The following is a 16,938-nucleotide window of genomic DNA, read 5'->3' as shown; positions in this document are numbered from 1 at the left end:
CTTTATTCTAATTATAACGCGCGTTACAAGCGTCGCTATCCCGGATAATAAGTAGTTTATATTTTGCGAAAATGACTAGGAACATATTGTAGATAGCATTTGTTCGTGCCAGACATTGTACAGAAGTATATTTGATCGTCTAGAAGCGTCACAATGAGCTCATCTGCTAGTGGACAAAAGAAGCGAGGTCCCGTATGTATGGCAGCTCTGCCCAAGACGACGGAGACGACGAGCGAGCACGGCACTTTCGCCGCGACAAAACCGTCGCACTCGAGTGCAAACGACAGCACATCGTCACGAAAGAAAGCGCCAGTGCGCGAGAGCCGCAGTCCGAGCAGACGTCAGCGTGCGAGTCCTGCACCTCAGAGGAAAAGTCCGAGATTGACGAAACGAACGAAGACGGGCGCCGCCGAACACGCTCCACACGACGACGCCATCCTCAACGGTATGTCAGTGTGATGAGCGAGTGTGTAGGTGGATGAGAGAGACTTTTCTGGCGTCTGGTGGGAATTTTCGTTGCGCCTTGCCTTGCGTGCATTGTCTTGTCGCGCTGTGACGTATCGTTACGTCATAACCGCGGCTACTTTTTTGGATTTTGTTCAATCAAGCGGTTCGTTGCTGGTTATTTGATTGAAGTCGGATGTGACGTTTTACTGTTGTGATTGAATTATGGGAAGTTGAGTGGTGATTGATATTAACAATTTTTTGAATAAATTTGTTGAGGCAGTTGTATGACAGGGTGCGTTATTCTGTGCAACAGAAATAAAAGTATCACAATTTTGTGTCTGATGACTGAGCTTTTACTACTATTTTGTCGTTATTGGTGTGTGTGTGTGTGTGTGTGTGTGTGTGTGTGTGTGTGTGTGTGTGTGTTTGTGTGTGTGTGTGTGTGTGTGTGTGTGTGTGTGTGTGTGTGTGTTTTATGTTGTGTTGATGTTGTCTGGTGATTAGGTAGATTCACAGCTGAAACAAAACGCACTGGGAAACGAGAATCAGCAGGTAGAATGTCACAACAGACAATCATCAGACACGCAAATGGACAAACAAGTGGACACGCATTATCAATAAGAAATTCACGGACTAAGGCAGTAGGACATTATTGGGCAGACAAGTAGATGGACAGACACACAGACAGACAGACAGATGGATGGACAGACAGACAGACGGACAGATGGACAGACAGACAGACAGACAGATGGACAACAAGCAGCTGTAGTGACACAAACATGTGGACAAATTCAACACAACTGCCCTGTAACGAGACAATTTGAAATCTGTTAACACACACACACACACACACACACACACACACACACACACACACACACACACACACACACACACACACACACACACACACACACACTCACTCTTTTTTCTACTGTCTACACGTATAACTACCACACACTGTCATGGCTTTTACAGGAAGGGAAGTCGACATTGCAAACCACGAGACGAAAAGTGACAAGAAAGAATCACAACCGACATGCAACGACAAGACGAATGAGGCAGCTAAAAGTGTTTACCCCTGCCTCGTGTACACACGGGTATGATAAATTGATATCAATAATTCAATGTTGTGACTAATTTGTGCGAAAACAGGATGAGTTGATGAAATTGAGGAAAAACGAAATTTCAAAGAGAAAGCATGCAGACTTGGACGAGAGATACTTTGTGTGAGTGTTGGCTGGACGTCTCGGATTGGGTTATGTGTGATGTGTGTGTGTGTGTGTGTGTGTGTGTGTGTGTGTGTGTGTGTGTGTGTGTGTGTGTGTGTGCATGTGTGTATGTATGCATGCGTGTGTGATGTGTGTGTGAGTGTGTGTGTGTGCATGTGTGTGTGCATGTGATGTGTGTGTGTGTGTGTGTGTGTGTGTGTGTGTGTGTGTGTGTGTGTGTGTGTGTGTGTGAGTGAGTGTGTGTTTATGGTGAGTAGAGGAAACAAGTGGAATCCTGATTTGTGGCATCAATCGTTTGGCTCGGGTGCATCGGATAAACAACAGAAGAAAAGTGAATCAGACGTGTCAAAGTTTGAAGGTCGGGCTATGTGCTTGTTGTCCATTTCTTTTTCCATTTCTATGTTTATTTGTCTGTCTGTCTGTCTGTCTGTCTGCTTGTTTGTCATTTTGTTTGTTTGTTTATTTGCTTGTGTTAACGTTTGGGCTTTAGTTCATTTGTCTGTTTGTCTTTTGTTTATTTGTTTTGTTTGTTTGATCTCTGTGTTTGTCTGGGAATTTGTTTGTCTCTGTTGTATCTGTTTATTTATGTATTTGTTTATTTGTTTGTTTATCTGTTTGTGTATGTTTATTTATAGCTTACGTGTCTTGCTACGTAAGTGTTTGTTCATCTGCTTATTTGTGTATCTATATGTTTATGTGTTTTATGTCCTGGATTACGTACTTACAAACGAAATCTGTGTGTCTATCTGTTTGTCTGTCCATTGTTTCTTTAACTGTTTGTTCTTCAGTGTGTCCATTAATTTGTTTGTCTATTTGTGTGTGTGTGTGTGTGTGTGTGTGTGTGTGTGTGTGTGTGTGTGTGTGTGTGTGTGTGTGTGTATGTGTGTGCGTGCGTGCATGTGTCCATCTGCCTGCTTTTTGTTGTTTGTTGCTTTGCACATCTACGTATGCCATTCTCGTATTGTGTTGTCTGTACTCTGTGCGTCTGTCACACTCACCATCTCACAGTCACTAAACATTTTTTATTTATTTTCAGATCAAAAGAGAGGTAAGTGTATACTACAAATATGTAATATATCCTAACACTCCCTATCACCGTATCATCATCTCACAATAGGCCATCAGGAAGACAACGAGGAAAGCAGCAACCACCACCACCACAACAACAACGACTCGAGTGTTGATCTGCGACCTCATATGGGTAAGAGTCATGCGTTTCGTTCCACTCATCGAACAGGATACGAGAACGACACCAGATTAGAGTGGAGGAAGGGAAAACAAAGTGTTGAGAGTGACGGATGGGAAAGCAAGAGGAATGTGAGGAAAGACGTAGATGATGCAGACTGGCAGTTAGACAACAAACGAAGACCAAGACTGAACAGTTATTCAAAGGTGTATTGTGCTGTTTGGGTTTTTACTCGTAGTGAATATATAATGTCCGTCTGTCCAGCTGTCTGTCTGTCTGTCTGTTTGTCTGTCTGCCTGTCTGTTCAACTGTCTGTCTGCCTGTCTGTTCAACTGTCTGCCTGTCTGTCTGTGTGTCTGTCTGTCTGTGTGTCTGTCTGTCTGTGTGTCTGTCTGTCCATCTGTCTGTCTGTCTTCCTGTCTGTCTGCCTGTCTGTCTGTGTCTGTCTGTGTGTGTCTGTCTGTCTGTCTGTTTGTTTGTGTGTATTTTACTACTAACAGTCATCGTCACTCTCTGTCTAGCCTCTTGACTTACATCAACACAAAGAGTGGAGTGATGAGGAGGAACCGGAATGGATGACACACGGACCAACCAGTCAACTGGAGTTCATTGAGCTGCGAGGGTTTGACGACGAAGACGAACGAAGGCAAATGGTCGACAGCAAAGAAGAGAAAAAAATTGAAGACAAACACAAGCGGCAAGAGAACAAGAAGAACAGAGAGAAGGAGATTGAATTACGTATGAAAGGTACATGCAATGGCTCATCAACGTGTGTGTGTGTGTGTGTGTGTGTGTGTGTGTGTGTGTGTGTGTGTGTGTGTGTGTGAGTGTGTGAGTGTGTGAGTGTGTATGATGTGTGTGTGTATGGTGTGTGGTGTGTGTGTGTGTGTGTGTGTGTGTGTGTGTGTGTGTGTGTGTGTGTGTATGGTGTGTGGTGTGTGTGTGTGTGTGTGTGTGTGTGTGTGTGTGTGTGTGTGTGTGTGTGTGTGTGTGTGTGTGTGTGTGTGTGTGTGTGTGTGTGTGTGTGTGTGTGTGTGTGTGTGTGTGTGTGTGTGTGTGTGTGTGTGTGTGTGTGTTGACCATTATGATGTTACACTAGTTTACATGTCTGTTGCTCATTATAACACACAGACATACAGACAGATTGCACAGGCTTATTACTGTATTGATTATTACTGATTATTTAGCATGCACTTTCTGTGGCATTGAACAAACACAGTTGATATTCTCTGTGTCTGGCCACTCATTGCGTTCTCTCTTTGTTTAAGATGCTTAATTAATTAATGTGTGTGCTGTTGCCTACAGTGTAGTGTACGGTATGTGTGTGATTTGGTGTGTTGTATTTGTGATAGACGGAGCTGAAACGAGTAGAACTGCAATGACAGAAACCAGCAGGTTTGATTTCAATGACTTCCTCAAGTCTGCAACAATGTTTGCAAATGTAAGTGTGTGTGTGTGTGTGTGTGTGTGTGTGTGTGTGTGTGTGTGTGTGTGTGTGTGTGTATGTGTGTGTACGTGTGTATTATCTCTTTAGACTGAAGAACCTCCAACAGACACATCCGTCAACAGTGGACGTAATTCATCCCGTTTCCAACAGTATTTCTCTAGTAAGTCACAAATTCTGTGTTTCCATCACTTCTAATGTTTTGTTGAAAATAGTGTCGGAACAGTCTAAGGGTTATGGTGACCCCCTGGCCAACCGTGTGCCTTCCTCTCACACGAATCACAAAGAACTTGCTCCTGGTGTTGCTGCTCTCTTTCAGTCTGCCAACTGTTCGGCTCGAGAAATTCCTCTGTTGGCTCTAACTGAAGACGAGTTTAGACAGAGTAGCAAGGAGGTTGATCCTGCTGTATTGCAGATGTTTAATGAAATGGATGTAGCAGGTAATGTGAAACAGAATGAGAATATGGTGAGTGAGGAGCAGATGAGCAACATGAGGGAGAGACATACTGTTTTACATGAAGAGGAGGAGTTGCAAGGGAGTCCTACTGGAGATGGTGAAGTGGAAACGAGGGCTGAAAACAAGGTGGGTATATGTGTGATGGTGGTAGAATAATTTAATTGATTTTGATTTAACTGCAAGGATGCATCTCACAATACACTAGACTATTGTATTAGAGGGATGCATCTCACAATACATTAAACTATTGTATTAGAGGGATGCATCTCATTAGACTATTGTATTAGAGGGATGCATCTCACAATATATATATTTTTCAGTACTGTCATCAAAAGCACAAGGCAAATTACAAGCAAACTACAACACGAACTAAAATGCAAACTACAATGCAAACTACAACGCAAACTACAATATAAACTACAATGCAACCAAGCACACACTCACACACACACACACACACACACACACACACACACACACACACACACACACACACACACACACACACGAACATAAATTTATGAAAAGTCAAAACTAAATTCTCGTTTGGCAAGGTTAGCTGGCCCACTGGTACCAGACTCCTTCTTGCCAACAATTGTCAATGCCCGTTTATTGATTATGTCCGAATTTAGTCGTTGAAGTGTCACCGACAAATAACGTGACCACTGTGCTTTGAATTGGCCCACTGGCATGTCCAATTGCATAATACATTAGACTATTGTATTAGAGGGATGCATCTCACAATACACTAGACTATTGTATTAGAGGGATGCAACTCACAATACATTAGACTATTGTATTGGAGGGATGCATCTCACAATACACTAGACTATTGTATTAGAGGGATGCATCTCACAATACATTAGGCTATTGTATTGGAGGGATGCATCTCACAATACACTAGACTATTGTATTAGAGGGATGTATCCTATAATAATGTATTAAGAATTCTATGTGTGAGGTCTTGCTATACTAACACTTGAATTAATTATTGATTATTTGTCTAGATGAGTCCACAGCCACGAGTGCCAGTAGCTTTCCTTCCAACAGCCGTCATTAGGAAAATGCACAATGATGGGCAACTGCAAGTGAGACAAGTACATATTTATTTCTTGCGTATTGCAGAGACTCATGAATAGATCACCCACATCCACATTTCACCTTTCATGTTATTGTTTACTCTCCTCTCGCGGTTCTTACTTCTCCTCCCTTTCAATCCTAATGCTGCAAGATTGTTGTTATTGATGTAGTCTGGTCTTGTAAATGACAAAATTAAGTCTGCAAGTCATCAAACAAAGACTTCCAACTCTCCATCTCCCACGTCCCTCTCCAATCTCTCCAGTTCTGCTCAATTTCGCGTCCTTCAAGAACACCAAATGAGGCAGCAAGAGTTGCTATGGCAACAGCAACGTGCACGACAACAGTTCATCCGTCAGAGACAGATCCTTCATGAACAACAAATCGGAAGACAAAGAGAACTCCAGAGACAAGCGTTGCTGGAGGCCGAGATGAGAAGGAGACAGGCCCAGCTTCTTACGCTCAGAAAATTTGCCATAGACAGAGGATTACCCCTCGATATGGACCCTCATCTTGTCTACCAGCTCTTTCAACAATACCATGTGAAAATGCGAGCATTACAACTAAGGCAGATGCAACAACAGCAACAGCAAAGGAACCAGTTGCCTGCAAACGGGACCGGCTTATCCAGGTATGCTTCACAGGCTACTGCTGCAGCACAGCAGATGGGAAGGATAGGATCGAGGGTGTTGGGTAGTGGACAGTCTGCAGCGATTCCTGGTGCCGTGGGAAGGGAGCATCATGTAAAGATAGCTGATCAGACGAGTGGAATGACGTCTCCCGGTCAGTAGGAATATGTCGTGTGTGTGTGTGTGTGTGTGTGTGCGCGTGTGTGTGTGTGTGCATGTGTGTGTGTGTGTGTGTGTGTGTGTGTGTGTGTGTGTGTGTGTGTGTCCGTGTGTGTGTGTGTGTCCATGTGTGTGTGTGTGTGTGTCCATGTGTGTGTGTGTGTGTGTGTGTGTGTGTGTGTGTGTGTGTGTGTGTGTGTGTGTGTGTGTCCCTGTGTGTGTGTGTGTGTGTGTGTGTGTGTGTGTGTGTGTGTGTGTGTGTGTGTGTGTGTGTGTGTGTGTCCCCCTGTGTGTGTGTGTGTGTGTGTGTGTGTGTGTGTGTGTGTGTGTGTGTGTGTGTGTGTGTGTACATGTGTGTGTTTATACTTTATTTGTTTCTTTGTATCCGTACCTTCATATAATAGTGTCTCTTTGTTTTCTATTGCTCTTTTTGTTTTAGGTCGAACGTCACCAGTGTCGTTCACTGGGACGCCACCTCCATCTCTCCGTCCCATCCCACATCATCCACGAGTGACATACGAGCAGCTCTTGGCAGCACAAAGACCAAGACTCATACAACAGCAAATGACAGGTAGGAGGTACACACGTGTCTGTCTGTTCATTTCGTATCACAACTCCTCCTGGTCTGCCCATTTGTTTTTTTCGTCTGTTCATGTGTTTGATCAGTAGTTCATTAGTCAGCTGTATTTTTGTATTTCATTCTTCTATCTGTCTGTCTCTCTGTCTGTGTGTTTGTCTGTATGTGTATCCGTCTATGTGAGTCTGTCCATCCGTCTGTCCATCTGTCTATGTGCCTGTCTGTCCGTTTGTCCATTTGTCTGTGTCTGTCTGCCCGTCTGTTTGTCTGTGTGTCCGTCTGTCTGTTTGTCTATCTACCTGTCTGTATGTCTATCTGTCTGTGTGTGTCTGTCCGTCCTTCTGTCTGTCTGTCTGTGTGTGTTTGTCTGTCTGTCTGTGTCTGTCTGCCCGTCTGTTTGTCTGTGTGCCCGTCTGTATGTCTACCCGTCTGTGTGTTTGTTCGTTTGTCTGTCTGTCTGTCTAACCATCTGTGTTTGTCCGTCTAACCATCTGTGTGTCTACTTGGGTGTCTGTCCATCTGTCCATCTGTGTCTATCTGTCTGTCCGCCTGTCCACGTGTCTATCTGTCTATGTGTCTGCCTGCCTATTCATCAATTGGTCCCTCATTCCTGTCTGCTCCATTTCCTGTTCGTCTCATCCACATATCTCCGTCTATTCTCTGTCTGCATGTCACACCCCTCCTATGCTCTCACCTCTCTATCCGTCTACATGTTGAATGTTCATGTCATGCATCACCCCACACCCAACCAACAGACAACATTGCTGACTGGTGATATTGATATCAATTTACGCCATAGACCCTGACTATCCTCCTGCTGGTGGTCTGGCAAAATGGTTAGCTCAGCAACCGGCGCCAAACTCAATAGACAGCGCGAAGACTTTGGATCAGATGCTTTCGGTTGAAGAGCTAGAACAGAAGCAAACCGACTGAGCGTCGACTCAGACCGAGTAGTAGCATACAGGGATGGCATGTGTGTACGTGTGTGTTGACTTGTTGCGTTGTAGTGCTAGCTCTTTACCATGTGTACAGTCCGAGATGTGACACGCCCACGCATACCTCCTTGGTTGTGTAAACAAGAGGCATTCTACATACGATCTCACTGTCGTGTGCATTGTACATTGAGTAGTTAATGATTTCTAACTAATTGAGAAATTGTGAGTGTATTCGAAGTGCCTTTCGCTTCAGTTCATGAAAGTGTTCTTGTATGACGTCGGTTATCTCTTTCCTACTTGTCATGTCGTCCGTCCTGTTGTGCGACTGTCTTGACAACATCTCTGCGAAATCTGTGGGAAGGAATGAGTGGATTAATATCAATAAGTAATCAGTAAAGATTTTGGTGGGAAATGAGGTGTATGCACACGGATGGATGGATGGACACACACACACACACACACGCGCGCGCGCGTAAGACCTTGTCTTATACTTTACATGCCCACCTACCATAGGGTAGTGATTTACCAAATCGTTTTACAGTAAGTATACTATCATAGCGCATGGGCACATCATGCACATATTTTGTTCTCAGTCTCTCTATCTGTCTGTCTGTCTGTTTGTTTATCATCTGTCTATCTGTCCAATACATGAAGAATAGTGGCAATAGATTTGTCATATAAATAAATAAAATAGATAAATAGAATAAAGATATTTTATTTATTTATTTATTTATTAATAATACATATTTATATATAATAATACATAATCATATATAATCATATATTTATTTTATTTACCTATTTTATTTATTTATTTATACTAACATATAATATATAATATATAATAATATATAATAATATATATATATTTTTATATATTTATATATATATATATATATATTTGTATATAATACAGATAACACAGATAACACATATCCGCCCTATATATAATCATATTTATACCAATCTCTGTATCTGTCCATCTTCACGTCTACATACACAACACAATCATTTCTACACACACCGACAACCCCACACTCACCAATCGGATCGCCAATCAACACGGTCACTCTCTTACAGATCCTCGGTATGTATGGCGATCTGTTAGGCAGCACATCTTCCATTCCAACATGCCAAATAGGCAACACAACCGGAACGTTAACACACTCCGAAACGAGTCTACCCACGCCCCACTTCAACCTCAACGTCTTGTGTATTGGATTCATATTCACTTGTCCTTCGGCGAACACGTGGACCCAACCGCCTTCGTTCAACTTCTCTAAACTGAAATTCACTCCTCGTTGATAGACACCATAGCCTCTCACAATCGGCACGACCCAACACCAACTGAAAAAGACAGAATGCCACAGACGAGTAAAGACCATCTCTCTGGCGCCCATTATGTAGCGCGCGCACGTCCTGTGTCCCTTTAAGGATTCGAATGGTCGAACTTGTATCGTCGACCAGATGAGTGGATCGTCAATACACGATGTGTGGTTGCTGACTGTGATGAGAGGCACGTTCTTGTGTCTGTGGAAGATGGCTTGGACGAGATTTCGTCTGTTAATCACTCGCATTTCATTTAGTCGTTTCATCCAGATGTTGGCAGCTAGATGACATATGCTGTAGGCCAAGTTTCCCATCAACTGCCAGCTACGGCTTGTCTTTTCGCTGTACGGCCAGTGAATAAAACTTGTCCAATCGAATTTCGCCATGTCAGCCTTGGATCGCCAGACCGTTAGCCGCGCATGTGTTTATAGTACATGTACACAACACCAAAAGACTACTAGTAGACACGTTTTGCATAAAAATTTCTAAGAATGTTTAATACCATTTTCAATTTTATATTTTGTTTAATTAAAGACTATAACTGTGTTGTCACGTGATTTAGTTTTATTTATTACGCATGCGCGGGAGACGGCATGGCTAAGAGCATCAGATCAAAATGGAAGAGAAAGATGAGGGCGATAAAACGTCTAAGATACGCTGTAGTGGAGAAGAAACGATTGGAAAAGACACTAGGAATAGGCGAGAGTGTAGAAATGAAAGAAGAGACGACGGACACACTCAATACAACAGAAAATGCCCAGATGGACAAGCAGGAAACTCCAGCAGGTACACGTTGAACACTGTACTGTACAGTTGGAAACATTTTGAACTGTTATGCAACAAAAATAAATTTTTGAAATTTCGAAGTTTGAGTTTTGTATTGATATCAATGCGCGTGCATGTATATGTAGGTGATGGAGATGTTCGTATGGAGACCAATCAAGTTGTGAGAAAACAATTTGGAAGTTTATCCCGAAAGAAACTCAAACAGAGAAAAACTCTCAAACGTCTTCGTCTCAAGAAAGGACAATTCAAATGGACTCCTCAAAAACACTAAATTAATATCAATGAAACTAAATTAGTTAGTGACGTGACAACCAAGTTTATATCATGTTCTTCTTCTTGAATAATTCTTGTTTCCATGGTGGCATCGCCGCTAGTGCATCCCTCAGCTCTTGTTCTTGACGTTCTTTCTCTCTTTGTGGTTTCATCTTCTCTTCTACTTCTGCTCGTTTTTTGTCCATCAATTTCTTTTTCCATTCAGGCACACCCTCAAACATCTCCTGTTGTCGCCTCTCTTCCTCCTCTTTCTTCTCTTTGTTTGCTTGAACTTTTGCTTGTCGTCCTGCCACCACACGTTTCTTCCAGTCTGGCACTCCATCATCATTATCCTTCTTTATGATTGACTTAATGCCTTGGAATCTTCCTGGTTCTGCTGTTGGTCGTTTCTTGGGGGATGCCTTGCTAGCTAGTTGAGCAGGACGAGGGAGAAGTTGATTAGGAGATGATTGATGAGGAGCAGCTGGTGAAAATGAAGGTGGAGGACCAAGAGAGTCTAACTTGAGTTCACTTGATGATTTCGTCAATACAAACCCTTCTTTTATCTGTGATAGGAGATCACCACGACCATCACTGCTTGTCTTTTTGGGTTGACTTTTTAGCACATTCTTTGCATATGGAGTGTGTGGACCTTTTTGTGAGGGAGGAGGAGGAGGAGGAGGGGGAGGTACAGCACTTCCTGGTGGGGGTGGAGGGGGAGGTATTGAAGATCCTGGTGGGGGAGGTGGGGCAGGTATGACACTTCCTGGTGGGGGAGGTGGAAGGGGTATTGAAGTTCCTGGTGAAGATACAGGAGGAGATGTCGTGTTCTCGATGTCCAACAAATCATCACCAATACCTTTCAGAACATCATCAAGTGCTGATAGTTCATCATCGAGGAAGCTGGTGTCCATTACAAATGAATTGACTTGTGGCTTGCTTGCAACATTTGTAACCTTAGAGGTTGGCTTGAATGATGACGATGTTGAAGTCACAGGAGGAGGAGGAGGAGAGAGTTTCTCTTGTCTCCATGCTTTTGCTGGTGATTTTGTTGTCACTTTTGTTGGTGATTTTGTTGTCACTTTAGTCGTTGGTTTGGGAGATGGCTGTGGCTGAAATGTCTTGAAGGATTTCCTGGGAGATTGAGAAATTGATGATTTAGCTGTGAGTTTCTTCTGCTCTTGTAATTTCAAGCCTTCTCTAGCCAACTTTTCTAAAAAGCAATCAATTGTAGCATTGGGTTGGAATGGGCTGTTAATATCAATGTGATTGTACTTACGGAAGTCGGGAGGAGGAGCCTTGATGCCGACTTTCTCTTCAAATATCAGAAGTTCTTCTGGTTTAATCAGTACTCTTACCCCTTCTCGAAGATGCTCCCTAAAAGAGGCAGAAATAGTGTGACATCTGTTGGGGCAATTGTCTCTGTCTGTCTGTCTGTCTGCCTGCCTGCCTGTCTGTCTGTCTGTCTGTCTGTCCATCTGTCTGTCTGTCTGTCCAATACATATATTTTCAACATTATAATCTACAGTCAACACAACTAAGCAACTCTACTGTCCCAATCGCATAAAATCTCTACCAAACTAAAACTCTACAGAAACCAGCTGTCCATCTGTTGTCGTCTGTCTGTCTGTCTGTCTGTCCGTCTGTCTGTCTGTCTGTCTGTCTGTATATGTATGTCTGTGCATCAGACTATCTGTCAGCCATTGCATGACGTAATCTCCCAGTATCCCTAACACTCTCACTTGGCTCCTCTAAACAGAACTTTAATTCTTCGACTAACTGCCGCAACCGAGTAATCAGAATGTCCCTTCTTATATCCCTCCATCATCGTCTGGAACTCACTGAATGCAATCCCACCAGCTACCTCCTTCACCTATAACAACATCATGAATTACAACAATATCCATGTACAACATCATTCATGCATGTCTACAGTCTCTGCTGTTTGCCTCACAATTTCCTACACGAAGTCTTCACACGAGTTTGTACCTCACAATGTCTATACACATCATTTCTCTACTTGATGATTAAATGACATTATTGTAAAGTCGTGTTGCTAAGTTTGACAACTTTGTAGCAATATGTTTGTTGTATGACGTCATAGTTATCTATTTTCAATATCAATGACGTCATTGTTCTCTATTTTCATTGCCAAAATGACAAGTTAATTAAATGTAATGCATGTGATGCATACAGTTTTGTATTGGCTGTAGTGCATCCTTCACTGCCGCTCTTTCTGTCTGTTGGATATTCCATTCCTTGTTATAAACACTAATAATTATTATGTACAATTTACAAAATAGTAAAATTAATTTCCCGGATTGATTAAGGAACATCACTGTGTCTGTTTATTGCTAGGAAAACATTAGACAAAATAATTCACGTGACATGTCACGTGCTCACAAAATACACGTGACATATCACGTGTTCACAATGGCCCAATGAAACTGAGCTTGCATGTCAAACACAATCATAGTCTCTTGTTGTTCTCGATTATCACTAAATTAATGAAAACTTACGGTTTCCATGAAGGCCTCTTGTGCTAGCTCTCTCACCCTCCGCTCAGGCAGGTCCAAATCCGGCTCTACAAACTAGTATTACTCAACACAAATAGCTGTACAACATGTGACACGTACCTGGTGATTCGGTTTCCTGCTCATCGACCTGTGCACCTGTTGCCTCTGTTTCACTTGCAACAGCTGGAAGGGACAGTGGAGGTGGTTGTGATGCCTGTGCTGATGCTGCTGCTGGTGGTGGTGGTGGCGGCGGCGGCAGCTGTGCAGTTGCAGGTGTCTCTGTTGTTTCTGTTGTGCTTGTCTCATCTGCCGACTCTGTGACTATCGTTGCAGGTGAAGTTGTAATGTCACTACTTTGGTCAGACGATGATGGAGATGGAGTCGACGATGGTGACCCATGAGGAGGTGGAATAGGAGCCGCAGGAGGTGAAGATAAAGGAGGAGGCAATGGAGCCAGAGGAGCCGAGACTGCATCACTAACAAGCAAGGAATCTGACTGTGCAGGTGGAGGTGGCGGCGGCGGCGGCGGTGGCAGCGGCGGTGGAGACATAATGTGTGTGGCATCAGATGGTTGTGATTGTTGATCTCCCATTTCGACCATGGATGCCAGTAGAGCAGCAAGTTGGTCTGTTTGCTCTGATACGGAGGGGACGACTGCTGCACTCGATGACTTGTCGTCTCCAGCTGTTGCATGTTGAGCTTCCGATTCTGTATGAGTAGGAGACGTCACGTCTGACGTATCATCGTCTACAGTCTCTTCGCTTGCTGGTCTGTCTTGTGGCTCTATGTCTGGTGCCGTCTCTTGTGTCACGTTCTCATCAGATTGAGTGATAGTTTCTTCTTGTGTTTCTTGATCTTCGTTTGTTTCACTCGGTCTCTCCTCTCTCTGTGTATCTTCGTCTCTGTTTTCTTCTTGTTTTGCTTCGGCTTGTTGTTCTTCCTCAAGTGCCTCTTCTGTCGTTGGGTTTTCTTCTTCTTCCTTCTCTTCAACTGTTGGTGGCATATCTTGAACTCTTTGGTTCCTTGTTTGTTGTCGTGGAGAAACTGCTCTGATGATTCGGATTCTGCTATGGCCTTTCTGCTCGTCAGAGTTGATGCTGTTTTCTTGGTTTGATGTTCTTCTCATTTCAGGTGCAGGAGACCTGCTGCTTTCACGATAACCAAGTGATGGTGCTGAGCGCATAGCACCACGCATGGCTCTTCTCTCAGACTGAGCTTGGAAATGCATCAATTCAAACATGTTGTTAAGAGTGCCACCGATATGTCTTGCTGCAACCTTCAAAACAAAGCAATTGGTCACACACACACACACACACACACACACACGCACGCACGCACGCACACTATTGACTGAACAACTGACCTCACTTCTACAGTCAAGTACAATACACTCATAGCTGCTTCCTCCAAACATCGTCCTTGCCCTTATCCCCAAGAGATGACGTCCTTCATCTTCAACATAACTCAAACTTCCAATACTCTTTACTTCATAATGAGTGAAGAGAATCTGTGGTGATCAATAGCATACGAGACCGTAAATGTGTGACCAGAATGTGGTTGTATGTACCTTTCGTTTCATGTCAGTTATATGCATCCACAGAGGAGAAATACTAAGGAGACTTAACGGTTGAGAGGAGAAAGTTAGACAGCAGTCTTCCTATAAACAAACAGGATTATGAGAAAATGCCATCTGTCTGTCTGTCTGTTTGTCTGTCTGTCCGGCTGTCTGTCTGTCTGTTTGTCTGTCTGTCTGTCTGTCCGGCTGTCTGTTTGTCTGTCTGTTTGTCTGTCTGTTTGTCTGTCTGTTTGTCTGTCTGTCCGGCTGTCTGTCTGTCTGTCCATCGGTCTGTTCATCTGTCTGTCTGTGTAATTGCCAATTTACATACAACAGCATCATCAATCATTTCCATAAACTTTGTCCTTGTAGGAGATGTGCGCCAATCAGCCACATTTGGAATCGTGCCGAGATACTACAGAAACCACGTGATCATCATGATCATCATCATGAGATACACAATAATAAACCTACAAACACTCCCCATTCAAACGATCCTCTTAGCAAATCAGGATTGACTTTTGTCGGTGATCCTGTGAAAACAAGGCATGTATGTTGACAGATGCATAGACATACATACATAGGAGGCAGATATATGCACATGTGTGCTGCACACACACACACACACACACACACACACACACACACACACACACACACACACACACACACACACACACACACACACCTAAATTGCTGAGATTGGACAGTGACCTTCCACGACTGTCAAACGCTTCAAAGTCATCCGAACTAACATTCGATTCCTGTGCGATACTCTCCTGCGAAACATGCTCCCTCAAATTCTCTTTGCTTAATCCTTTAATCTAAACCCCCAAAAATTAATTTTAATACCAACAAAACAACAAGTGGGCGTGGTTCAGGGCGTGTACATAAACTCCCAGCACAACGTTTCCCATTCTGATTCCTTTCTGATGTTACATACAACACTGTAGATGTTCTTACCATAATAGCTACTGTAAATTAGTGCTCAATATATAGACACACCCTTTTCTCTTGTTTTTTTACTCGAAATTCTCACCAGTTTGCGAAAGAAACCCATTTTCTTTTTGTTCTCTACTTTCGCCATCGCCATCTGAAGTGTAGAGAAGACTGGTCGCGGTGACTGATTGTGATCCTAGCGGGTAGTGCCACACAACAAGATGCTGAAAATAGCAGCTTCTAGCGTACACTCCCGGATAATCAGGTAATATACACGTGATTAACAATGTTAATATCAATATGTTGTAACTTTATTTTTAGTGACTGTATATTAAATAGATACTCTGCACACTAATTAATTAATTAAAAATTAAACGTTAATTAATTAAAATAAAATTAAAATATTTTTACTAATTAAGTTATTTTTAAGTATGTACGTTTGCTTGTAAGTTGTCAAAATATTTTAATTATAATTTTATTTATTACTTTGTATTATAATTTAATTTATGTATTCATATAATGCATATAATAACTATAATAATTTATTTTATATTTTTTTTTGTATTTTGAAAAACTTGAATTTATTTATGTATTTAATAATAATATTAATTAATTATTAATTAAATGTACTAATTTATATTCAATAAAAATTAATAAATAAAATTTAAATAAAAACATTAATAAATTATTAAGTAGCTAAGTTTGCTCGTAAGCTATTAATACAAGTATTTAATACGACGAAGTTATCTAATACATTTACTATAAATTAATAAATAAACTTTAGTAAAAGCATGTTTGGAAGTGCGAGGCTAGCAAATTAGACGCATGCGCTTTTTGTTGACATTGACTGCAGCTGACAGAGCGATGGCGGCGTCCGTCGACATGAAAGAACGCTACCGAGCGAGCATGGTTCTCAGCGGTGTGGGCGACGCTCTAGCATACAACAACGGACACTGGGAGTTCTGTCACAACGGCAGACAGATCTACGACGAATTAGAGGAGCTTGGCGGCTTGAAAAAAATCTCAATGAAAAGTCGATGTGTGAGCGACGACACCGTGCTACACATCGCAAACGCTGAAGCCCTCGTGTCGAAATGGAGCGATCGTGAAGAACTATTTCGAGCAACAGCCGCCAAGTATAAAGAAGCGATGAGAGACATGGCCGGTCGGTCTCCCGGGGCAACCACCTCTCAGTCGGTATACCGACTTAAACCCCGGGTACCACGTGGTTACGTCATACCTTTCAATGCTCGTGGTGGTGGGTGTGGTGCCGCTATGAGATCAATGTGTATTGGCCTTTTCTATCCACGACGAGAGCAGCTGCCTGATCTCATTGCCGTGTCGGTAGAAACCGGTCGTATGACACACAACCATCCGACTGGCTACTTGGGAGCGTTTGCTGCCGCTCTGATGACGTC

General features: G+C 42.7%; 5 protein-coding genes across 12 annotated transcripts in view; 3 read left to right on the top strand and 2 right to left on the bottom strand.

Moving 5' to 3' along the window:
* The first annotated feature begins 151 nt into the window (after window positions 1-151).
* Window positions 152-8,305, top strand: LOC134186358 (general transcriptional corepressor trfA-like). 7 transcript variants are annotated; one of them, XM_062654343.1, is made up of 16 exons: window positions 152-445; window positions 952-999; window positions 1,426-1,547; window positions 1,603-1,676; window positions 1,937-2,037; window positions 2,716-2,727; window positions 2,797-3,071; window positions 3,387-3,612; window positions 4,218-4,306; window positions 4,400-4,472; window positions 4,525-4,692; window positions 4,747-4,892; window positions 5,774-5,863; window positions 6,017-6,626; window positions 7,071-7,202; window positions 8,008-8,305. In XM_062654343.1, the coding sequence occupies exons 1-16, from the start codon at window positions 154-156 to the stop codon at window positions 8,139-8,141; spliced, it is 2,592 nt and encodes an 863-aa protein (XP_062510327.1). In that variant the 5' UTR covers window positions 152-153; the 3' UTR covers window positions 8,142-8,305. The 7 variants fall into 7 exon arrangements, with proteins under 7 accessions (XP_062510327.1, XP_062510336.1, XP_062510310.1 ...); XM_062654352.1 differs by having other exon boundaries at window positions 4,525-4,703; window positions 4,764-4,892; XM_062654326.1 differs by having other exon boundaries at window positions 956-999; window positions 4,525-4,892.
* Window positions 8,283-9,860, bottom strand: LOC134186413 (tafazzin-like). 2 transcript variants are annotated; one of them, XM_062654395.1, is made up of 3 exons: window positions 9,186-9,860; window positions 9,107-9,134; window positions 8,353-8,494 (listed from the first exon to the last, which is right to left on the bottom strand). In XM_062654395.1, coding segments are annotated over exons 1-3 (702 nt in total). In that variant the 5' UTR covers window positions 9,859-9,860; the 3' UTR covers window positions 8,353-8,493. The 2 variants fall into 2 exon arrangements, with proteins under 2 accessions (XP_062510371.1, XP_062510379.1); XM_062654387.1 differs by lacking the exon at window positions 9,107-9,134 and having other exon boundaries at window positions 8,283-8,494.
* A 195-nt stretch (window positions 9,861-10,055) lies between these two features.
* Window positions 10,056-10,529, top strand: LOC134188052 (protein LLP homolog). Its single transcript, XM_062656237.1, has 2 exons — window positions 10,056-10,258; window positions 10,384-10,529. The coding sequence occupies exons 1-2, from the start codon at window positions 10,066-10,068 to the stop codon at window positions 10,527-10,529; spliced, it is 339 nt and encodes a 112-aa protein (XP_062512221.1). The 5' UTR covers window positions 10,056-10,065.
* Window positions 10,417-15,758, bottom strand: LOC134188042 (serine/arginine repetitive matrix protein 1-like). Its single transcript, XM_062656227.1, has 11 exons — window positions 15,621-15,758; window positions 15,270-15,405; window positions 15,056-15,114; window positions 14,913-14,996; window positions 14,594-14,683; window positions 14,390-14,533; window positions 13,147-14,302; window positions 13,030-13,094; window positions 12,253-12,383; window positions 11,790-11,887; window positions 10,417-11,723 (listed from the first exon to the last, which is right to left on the bottom strand). The coding sequence occupies exons 1-11, from the start codon at window positions 15,672-15,674 to the stop codon at window positions 10,576-10,578; spliced, it is 3,165 nt and encodes a 1,054-aa protein (XP_062512211.1). The 5' UTR covers window positions 15,675-15,758; the 3' UTR covers window positions 10,417-10,575.
* A 604-nt stretch (window positions 15,759-16,362) lies between these two features.
* LOC134183483 (ADP-ribosylhydrolase ARH1-like) overlaps window positions 16,363-16,938 on the top strand; it is a 1,238-nt gene continuing 662 nt past the window's right edge. Inside the window, exon 1 of the mRNA XM_062651035.1 lies at window positions 16,363-16,938. This exon is cut by the window's right edge and continues 662 nt beyond it. Coding sequence (XP_062507019.1) covers window positions 16,385-16,938 — 554 coding nt within the window. The 5' untranslated portion in view covers window positions 16,363-16,384.

The sequence above is a fragment of the Corticium candelabrum genome, chromosome 1 (genome assembly GCF_963422355.1).
Source record: "Corticium candelabrum chromosome 1, ooCorCand1.1, whole genome shotgun sequence".
NCBI lineage: Eukaryota > Metazoa > Porifera > Homoscleromorpha > Homosclerophorida > Plakinidae > Corticium > Corticium candelabrum.
This window is presented reverse-complemented; position numbering and strand designations above follow the sequence as displayed.